The sequence below is a fragment of the Nerophis lumbriciformis genome, linkage group LG08 (assembly GCF_033978685.3).
Source record: "Nerophis lumbriciformis linkage group LG08, RoL_Nlum_v2.1, whole genome shotgun sequence".
NCBI lineage: Eukaryota > Metazoa > Chordata > Actinopteri > Syngnathiformes > Syngnathidae > Nerophis > Nerophis lumbriciformis.
In genome coordinates this window covers 45,772,501-45,782,845 of record NC_084555.2, presented here as the reverse complement: position 1 = coordinate 45,782,845, position 10,345 = coordinate 45,772,501, and the positions used below count along the sequence as shown (strand labels likewise).

General features: G+C 40.8%; 1 protein-coding gene across 2 annotated transcripts in view; it reads left to right on the top strand.

Moving 5' to 3' along the window:
* Positions 1-8,542: 8,542 nt before the first annotated feature.
* Positions 8,543-10,345, top strand: part of rdh12 (retinol dehydrogenase 12) — a 21,465-nt gene continuing 19,662 nt past the window's right edge. The window contains exon 1 of one of the 2 annotated variants that reach the window (XM_061969038.1): positions 8,543-8,684. In XM_061969038.1, coding sequence (XP_061825022.1) covers positions 8,611-8,684 — 74 coding nt within the window. In that variant the 5' untranslated portion in view covers positions 8,543-8,610. The remainder of the gene's footprint in view (positions 8,685-10,345) is intronic. The other variant, XM_061969039.1, reaches the window with a different exon arrangement.

Here is a 10,345-nt window from a genome sequence, read left to right as displayed (position 1 = left end):
GGAAATCAGCCTTTGGCTACAATCTGTCACATTTATATTTGATATGTTCATTAATGTGCATTGTATCATGTCACAAAGCTATAACAAATAGCAACTTCTATAAACAAGCTTATTGGTGTGTCTTATGGAACAGGCGAAAGTTAAGTCGGGAGAAAATGCAGTCGTTTATAAATGTAATGTTTCTCTACGGCCCGGTCCCGGTCCCCGGACCGGTGGTTGGGCACCACTGCTTTACAGTACAGATAAGAACGGAATTTTGTCGCATTAGCTCGTTGTAGTGCAGGATAAAAGAGCAATAATGTGCAGATATAAATACATAGATTGCCGTACAGATAAATATATTGTACTTTCATATGCATCAAAATGCAGTCCTTTCTAAATTATTTCATGTTTCTCTGCGACCCAGTAGCAAATGCCTCACGGACCGGTACCGGTCTAACCATCCTCCAAGATTTGATTGCTAATTGTAAACCCATCCATCCATCCATCCATTTTCTACCGCTTATTCCCTTCGGGGTTGCGGGGGGCTAATTGTAAACCATTAAGCCAATTAGAAAATGTAGGCCTTACTTTCATAAATGAACATTTATGTAGACATTTTTTTGCCTGGAGCATAATAATTCTGACAAACATTTCTCTGTTGCTCTATTGTTGTTGTTGTTGTTACTGTTGTGTTTGCTGTTGTTGTTTTTGTCTCTCTGTCTTATCCCTAAAAGAACACCTCCAGACAACTTCAATCTTTGACTAACACCCTCCCCCCACCATATCCCTCCTCCCTGGATTGTAAATAATCAAATGTAAATAATCAAATGTATATACTTGTTCTTATGCTTTCTGAACTCACTATGTTCACTGCTCTCTGTACATATCCTACCAAGTCAGACCTACACTGTTTCAATGTCCATTTCTCTGATGAAGCAATTGTTGATGACTGAAGTGCTGATATCAACCAAACCTAACCCCCCCCCTCCACATCCCACATAAATAATGTAAATAATTCAATGTATATATCCGATGATTAACTTGTGTGATAACTTATTATGCTGGTAGTATATATTTGTACCATAAATTGATTTACGTGGACCCCGACTTAAACGTATTGGGGTGTTACCATTTAGTGGTCAATTGTACGGAATATGTACTGTACTGTGCAATCTACTAATACAAGTTTCAACCAATCAATCCCCCTCTTGTCCCCACAATTTCCCCCTCTTTTTTTTGATTGATTGAGACTTTTATTAGTAGGTTGCACAGTGAAGTACATATTCCGTACAATTGACCACTAAATGGTAACACCCCAATAAGTTTTTCAACTTGTTTAAGTCGGGGTCCACTTAAATTGATTTCCATCCATCCATCCATCCATCTTCTTCCGCTTATCCGAGGTTGGGTCGCGGGGGCAGCAGCCTAAGCAGGGAAGCCCAGACTTCCCTCTCCCCAGCCACTTCGTCCAGCTCCTCCCGGGGGATCCCGAGGCGTTCCCAGGCCAGCCGGGAGACATAGTCTTCCCAACGTGTCCTGGGTCTTCCTCGTGGCCTCCTACCGGTTGGACGTGCCCTAAACACCTCTCTCGGGAGGCGCTCGGGTGGCATCCTGACCAGATGCCCGAACCACCTCATCTGGCTCCTCTCGATGTGGAGGAGCAGCGGCTTTACTTTGAGCTCCCCCCGAATGACAGAGCTTCTCACCCTATCTCAAAGGGAGAGCCCCGCCACCCGGCGGAGGAAACTCATTTCGGCCGCTTGTACCCGTGATCTTGTCCTTCCGGTCATAACCCAAAGCTCATGACCATAGGTGAGGATGGGAACGTAGATCGACCGGTAAATTGAGAGCTTTGCCTTCCGGCTCAGCTCCTTCTTCACCACAACGGATCGATACAACGTCCGCATTACTGAAGACGCCGCACCGATCCGCCTGTCGATCTCACGATCCACTCTTCCCTCACTCGTGAACAAGACTCCTAGGTACTTGAACTCCTCCACTTGGGGCAAGATCTCCTCCCCAACCCAGAGATGGCACTCCACCCTTTTCCGGGCGAGAACCATGGACTCGGACTTGGAGGTGCTGATTCTCATCTGTATCATAAATTGATTTATGATATATACTATCATATATACTATCATCATAATACAGTCACCACACAAGATAATCATCAGGGTGCATACAGTGAATTATTTACATTATTTACAATTCGGGGTGTGGAGGGGAGGTGGGGTTAGGTTTGGTTGTTATCATCAGTCATCAACAATTGAGAGCAGAGAAATGGATATTGAAACAGTGTAGGTCTGACTTGGTAGGATATGTACAGCAAGTAGTGGACATAGAGAGAGAGAGAGAGATCAGAAGGCATAAGAAAAATATCTGCATTTGATTGTTTACATTTGATTATTAACAACAATCCGGGGAGGGTGTTAGTTTAGGGTTGAAGTTGCCTGGAGGTGTACTTTTATTGCAGTTTTGAAGGAGGATAGAGATGCCCTTTCTTTTATACCTGTTGGGAGCGCATTACACATTGATGTGGCATAGAAAGTCTGTGTTCCTTTTTTGTCTCTTTCTATCCCCTCCTGCACCAAATGATAATATAAATACATTTAATAAAGCCAAATACAAATAAGGCAACAAGAGAAGTATCCCACACTTCTCTTTTTTTTTTTTTTTTTGTAAATTAAATCTGAACAGCCGATATGGGCATCTACATCAACTATATGATTTGCCTGAGAAGCTGGTCAGGACACACACAAAAAAAATATATAAATAAATAATAATAAAAAAAAAAGATCTGTTACTGTCGTTTATAAAAATACCAAATTTCAATCAATCAATCAATCAATGTTTATTTATATAGCCCTAAATCACAAGTGTCTCAAAGGGCTGCACAAGCCACAACGACATCCTCGGTATAGCCCACATAAGGGCAAGGAAAAACTCACCCCAGTGGGACGTCGATGTGAATGACTATGAGAAACCTTGGAGAGGACCGCATATGTGGGTAACCCCCCCCCTCTAGGGAGACCGAATGCAATGGATGTCGAGTGGGTCTAACATAATATTGTGAGAGTCCAGTCCATAGTGGATCCAGCATAACAGTAAGAGTCCAGTCCACAGTGGGGTCAGCAGGAAACCATCCCGAGCGGAGACGGGTCAGCAGCGCAGAGATGTTCCCAACCAATATACAGGCGAGCGGTCCACCCCGGGTCCCGACCCCGGACAGCCAGCACCCCATCCATGGCCACCGGATCTGTGTGTCTTCCCCTCCACAAGGGATAGGGGGCAGCAGAGGAGAAAAGAAAAGAAACGGCAGATCAACTGGTCTAAAAAAAGGGGGGCTATTCAAAGGCTAGAGTATACAAATGAGTTTTAAGATGGGACTTAAATGTTTCTACTGAGGTAGCATCTCTAATTGTTACCGGGAGGGCATTCCATAGTGCTGGAGCCCGAATAGAAAACGCTCTACAGCCCGCAGACTTTTTTTGGGCTCTGGGAATCACTAATAAGCCGGAGTTCTTTGAACGTAGATTTCTTGCCGGGACATATGGTACAATACAATCGGTAAGATAGGCTGGAGCTAGACCGTGTAGTATTTTATACGTAAGTAGTAAAACCTTAAAGTCGCATCTTAAGTGCACAGGAAGCCAGTGCAGGTGAGCCAGTATAGGCGTAATATGATCAAACTTTCTTGTTCTTGTCAAAAGTCTAGCAGCCGCATTTTGTACCAACTGTAATTTTTTAATGCTAGACATAGGGAGACCCGAAAATAATACGTTACAGTAATCGAGACGAGACGTAACGAACGCATGAATAATGATCTCAGCGTCGCTAGTGGACAAAATGGAACGAATTTTAGCGATATTACGGAGATGAAAGAAGGCCGTTTTAGTAACACTCTTAATGTGTGACTCAAAGGAGAGAGTTGGGTCGAAGATAATACCCAGATTCTTTACTGAGTCGCTTTGTGTAATTGTTTGGTTGTCAAATGTTAAGGTGGTATTATCAAATAAATGTCGGTGTTTAGCAGGACCGATAATCAGCATTTCCGTTTTCTTAGTGTTGAGTTGCAAGAAGTTAGCAGACATCCATTGTTTAATTTCATTAAGACACGCCTCCAGCTGACTACAATCCGGCGTGTTGGTCAGCTTTAGGGGCATGTAGAGTTGGGTGTCATCAGCATAGCAATGAAAGCTAACACCGTATTTGCGTATGATGTCGCCTAGCGGCAGCATGTAAATACTAAAGAGTGCAGGGCCAAGAACCGAACCTTGGGGGACTCCGCACGTTACCTTAACATAGTCCGAGGTCACATTGTTATGGGAGACGCATTGCATCCTGTCAGTAAGATAGGAGTTAAACCACGACAAGGCTAAGTCTGACATGCCAATACGTGTTTTGATACGCTCTAATAAAATATTATGATCGACGGTATCGAAAGCAGCGCTAAGATCAAGAAGCAGCAACATAGATGACGCATCAGAATCCATCGTTAGCAGTAGATCATTAGTCATTTTTGCGAGGGCTGTCTCCGTAGAGTGATTTGCCCTGAAACCGGATTGAAAAGGTTCACAGAGATTGTTAGACACCAAGTGTTCATTTAGCTGCTGTGCGACAATTTTTTCGAGGATTTTCGAGATAAACGGAAGGTGGGACACCGGCCGGTAGTTTACCATGAGGTCAGGATCGAGGTTAGGTCTTTTGAGCAAAGGATGAATAACCGCTTACAGTGCCAGAGGAGAGTGATAAGTTTATAATATTTAGCACTGATGGACCTAATAATACAAAAAGCTCCTTAATAAGTTTCCCAGGAAATGGGTCAAGTAAACATGTTGTTTGTTTTGTCCCATTGACACATCTTAACAATTCCTCTAATGTTATTTCATCAAAGAGAGAGAAACTATTTTGGAGGGCGGTATCCTTCGTAGATACAGTCGTATCTGTGTTAATAGAACCCAGTTGTAGCTGCGATGCATTGTCTTTAATCTCCTTTCTAATGAGTTCAATTTTCTTATTAAAGAAATTCATAAAATCATCTGCTGAGTGGGTGGAGCTACTGGGAGGAGTCCCTTGTTGGGTTAGCGATGCTACTGTACTAAACAAAAATTTCGGATCATTTTTGTTGAGGTGGATGAGATTTGAGTAATATTTAGCTTTAGCTAGGGTAAGCATGTGTTTATAAGTTGTTAAACTATCACTCCATGCTTGATGGAAAACCTCAAGTTTAGTAGCGCGCCATTTGCGTTCCAGCTTTCTACATGATAATTTATGGGCTCTAGTTTCTTCTGTAAACCATGGGGTGCGCCTTTTAGGGGCTCTTTTAAGCTTTAGCGGTGCTATACTATCAATGGTGTCGCGCAGGGCGTCGTTAAAGTTGTTAGTGAGGTTATCAATAGAGCCGACATAGTTTGGGAATGGTGCCATTACCGAAGGCAGTAGGCCAGCAAGAGTCATCGTTGTGGCAGCATTAATGTTGCGGCTGCTATAGTAGTTATTATTATTAGTTTGTTGACAATGAGTCAGAACTTCGAATTTTATAAGGTAATGATCGGACATTACTTTAGTATACGGGAGTATCGTAACTTTGGAGGTGGTGACACCCCTGACCAGCACTAGATCTATCGTATTTCCGTTGCGATGCGTAGGTTCATTTATTATTTGTGTAAGACCACAGCTATCAATTATAGTCTGGAGCGCCATGCACTGAGGGTCCGATGGGGTATTCATATGGATATTAAAGTCCCCCATTATGATTATATTGTCGGCGTGCGTCACTAAATCAGCAACGAACTCTGAAAATTCACTGATGAAGTCCGAATTGGGTCCTGGGGGGCGGTAGATAACAGCCAGGTGGAGAGGCAGCGGTGTGACAAACCTCATAGTAAGCATCTCAAACGAGTTATATTTATTATTTAGGTTCGGGGTAAGATTAAAGTTTTTATTGTGGATGAGTGCAACTCCCCCACCCCTTTTAATGGGACGGGCAATATGCGCTCCCGCATAGCCAGGAGGAGACGCCTCACCCAGCGCAAAGAAATCGTCTGGTTTGAGCCAGGTCTCGGCGAGACCAATAACGTCAAGATTATTGTCTCTAATGACCTCATTAACTAATAACGTTTTGGAAGATAATGATCTTATGTTTAAGAAGCCCATATTATAGGTAGTGGGCTGTTTTGAGGAGTTTTTGTTGAAATTATCCGTAGTAGCAATATTAATAATGTTGTGTTTATTATGTGTAGTGCAATTTAAATAATTACGACCATATCTAGGAATTGATATGACGGGAATTTTCCGATTGTTTGCTTGATGCTGTGATAAACCGAACGCATCATAACTTGCCACCTCAGTAGAGTGCATGTCTACTTCTGACACAGAAAAAACATTTTTTGAGTTGTGTATTGTTCTAAAATAGTTGCTATGTGTGCAGGTATTATCCAGCCTGGCGCTGGCTAGTTCTATTTTAACTAACTTCTCACCCGGACTAGCGCTTCTTTGAGGATTAGCCTTTCGCTTTGTTGTTAGCCCCGCTCGGCATCCCCGCTTCTGCTTCCGCTATGTCCACTACTTGCTGTACATATCCTACCAAGTCAGACCTACACTGTTTCAATATCCATTTCTCTGCTCTCAATTGTTGATGACTGATGATAACAACCAAACCTAACCCCACCTCCCCTCCACACCCCGAATTGTAAATAATGTAAATAATTCAATGTATGCACCCTGATGATTATCTTGTTCTGTGTAAACAAGTACTACCGATTGTCTTGACGTAACGTCCTTCGGTACACAAATTGTAGATAGATTATTATGTCCTCGTTAACAACAATATAACCAGAGGTGGGTAGAGTATCCAGAAATTGTACTCAAGTAAGAGTACTGTTACTTTAGAGATTTATTACTCAAGTAAAAGTAAGGAGTAGTCACCCAAATATTTACTTGAGTAAAAGTAAAAAGTATGTTGTGAAAAAACTACTCAAGTACTGAGTAACTGATGAGTAACATACACACTCATATCATATATATATATATATATATATATATATATATATATATATATATATATATATATATATATATATATATATATATATATATATATACATACATATACATTGATATATACAGTATATAATTTATATGTATTTATTTTGCTGTTTTTGTTTATATGTTAAAGGTGTTTTAATGAATATACATGCATGTTTAACATATAAGACATGCACCTGGGGATAAGTTGATTGGCAACACTAAAATTGGCCCTAGTGTGTGGATGTGAGTGTGAATGTTGTCTGTCTATCTGTGTTGGCCCTGCGATGAGGTGGCGACTTGTCCAGGGTGTACCCCGCCTTCCGCCCGATTGTAGCTGAGATAGGCTCCAGCGCCCCCCGCGACCCCAAAGGGAATAAGCGGTAGAAAATGGATGGATGGATGGAATTTATATGTATTTATTTTGCTGTTTTTGTTTATATGTTAAAGGTGTTTTAATGAATATACATGCATGTTTAACATATAGATTCCTTTCTTTCATGAAGACTAGAATATAAGTTGGTGTATTACCTGATTCTGATGACTTGCGTTGATTGTAATCAGACAGTAGTGATGATAACGTCCACGTTTTCAAATGGAGGAGAAGAAAAGTTCCTCCTTTCTGTCTAATACCACATGAAAGTGGTGGGTTTTTGGCATCTTATTTGTCCAGCTTCCATATTCGTTTTTATACACTTTACAAGAAATATATTGGCGTCATACTCCGTAGCTTGCTAGCTTGTTTGCGCTGGCTTTCGGAGACTCTTGTTTTGAAAGCGCAGGCGCGATGGAGCGGCACTTTTATTGTGAAGACAGGAACGTCCTCATGTGCGGTCCCGTCTTTAGGCTTTTGACGGGATGTACGGTTGAAATAAAAAAGTATCTTTTTTCCTTCACACTTTTGATTGATTGATTGGAACTTTTATTATTAGATTGCACAGTACAGTACATATTCCGTACAATTGACCACTAAATTGTAACACCCCAATAAGTTTTTCAAATTGTTTAAGTCAGGTCATGTGACCACCTGGCTCTGTTTGATTGGTCTAACGTCACCAGTGACTGCATCTGATTGGTGGAACGAAGTGAAACGTCACCAGTAAGGCAGGCACTTTGAAGGTCTGTCTGACAGACCAAAACAAACAAAGCGTGCATTAACAGATCGATAAAAATTAGTAGCGAGTAGCGAGCTGAATGTAGATGAAAGTAGCGGAGTAAAAGTAGCGTTCCTTCTCTATAAATATACTTAAGTAAAAGTAAAAGTATGTGCATTAAAACTACTCTTAGAAGTACAATTTATCCCAAAAGTTACTCAAGTAGATGTAACGGAGTAAATGTAGCGCGTTACTACCCACCTCTGAATATAACCCATCCATCCATCCATTTTCTACCGCTTATTAACCATGAAGTCAAATTGCCCAAACTCTTGACTCGCCTCCTGGCTCACAGGCGGAAAGAACCACAAATCCCATGATTCAGTTCGCGTAGAGAAACTGTAGAAGCTATAGAACTACACATCCCACAATCCCCTTCGCGCTCCATCGCTCGCCTCATCAGCTGTTGAGCTAGCAAGCAGTGCAGCGGCATCCTGCAGCTCGAAAGATGTGGTTTTTATTATTCATCGCCGTCGTCGGCTTGGCGACGCTACTGGTGGTTTTATTTGCGCCTCACATACGGTAAGAAGGAATCTTTTGCGCTCGGCATGTGACGTATAGGGGGCTTCGTTTGACAGCACATAACATTTCACCTCACTGACACTCGGTGTTTTCATAGCGAAGGGCATTTACGTTTCAACAGAAAATAAAATAAACGTACGTTGGGTGCATTTATGGGATTAATTCCCAACGATTTCCCGAGAGAAAATCAATTGGTAAGAAGAACGCGGGAGTGACTCTACGTACGAGTAGAACTGCTGCGATTTGGGCCTATCACAAGGCAGCATGTGGGCGGGACCAAGTCGTGATGGGCGTGGTCAGCGATGCAATTGGTTAGGAAGCCGACGTGTTCGGTGGGGCGCTCGTACGAGCTCGTTTATGCGTCAGTAGTATTGATTAATCACTTTTTTGCTTTTATTATTTTGCGTTTTTATACAGTGGTGGGTAGAGTAGACACAAATTATACTCAAAGAGTTTCGTTACTAGGACTCAAGTAAAGTCAAAAGTAATCATCCATATATTTACTTGAGTAAGAAAGTAATAATGATAATGATGGTTAAAAAAATATGAAGGGATCAGAATGAAACTCAGTAGTTCTTCACAAAAATACTCAAGTAAAAGGAAAAAGTATGTTGCGTTAAAGTACACTTTATCCCAAAAATTACTTTAAGTAAATGTAACACCCATGTAAAAAAACAAAAAAACTCTAAATAAATTAAATAATGCACTTACATGAAAAAAATGAACATAATAGAATACATCCTTGTTTAATGCTGTTAAAAGGTACATTAATTTCAAAAAATATGTTTACTACCGTATTTTTCGGACTATAAGTCGCAGTTTTTTTCATAGTTTGGGGGTGCGACTTATATTCAGGAGCGACTTATGTGTGAAATGATTAACACATTACCGTAAAATATCAAATAATATTATTAATCTCATTCACGTAAGAGACTAGACGTATAAGATTTCATGGGATTTAGCGATTAGGAGTGACAGATTGTTTGGTAAACGTATAGCATGTTCTATATGTTATAGTTATTTAAAGTTAAAAGTTAAAGTTAAAGTACCAATGATTGTCACACACACACTAAGTGTGGCGAAATGATTCTCTGCATTTGACCCATCACCCTTGATCACCCCCTGGGAGGTAAGGGGAGCAGTGGGCAGCCGCGGTGGCCGCGCCCGGGAATCATTTTTGGTGATTTGAATGACTCTTACCATAATATGTAACGTTAACATACCAGGCACGTTCTCAGTTGGTTATTTATGCCTCATATAACATACACTTATTCAGCCTGTTGTTCACTATTCTTTATTTATTTTAAATTGCCTTTCAAATGTCTATTCTTGGTGTTGGCTTTTATCAAATACATTTCCCCCAAAAATGCGACTTATACACCAGTGAGACTTATATATGTTTTTTTCCTTCTTTATTATGCATTTTTGGCCGGTGCGATTTATACTCCGGAGCGAAAAATACGGTAATTAAAATGAAGGAAGAAAAATATATTCCAACAAATAATATTGGTCTTGAATTGAATGTTTCCTATGCCAAAAAAAAGCACAGTGTGTCTATTTTAGTTATTTGAAAAAATAAAAACTTGGTTAAAAGATTTAAGTGTGTATATAAGTGCTTTTTGAGCACATCATCACGATAATAATGATAACCGTGGTATGAC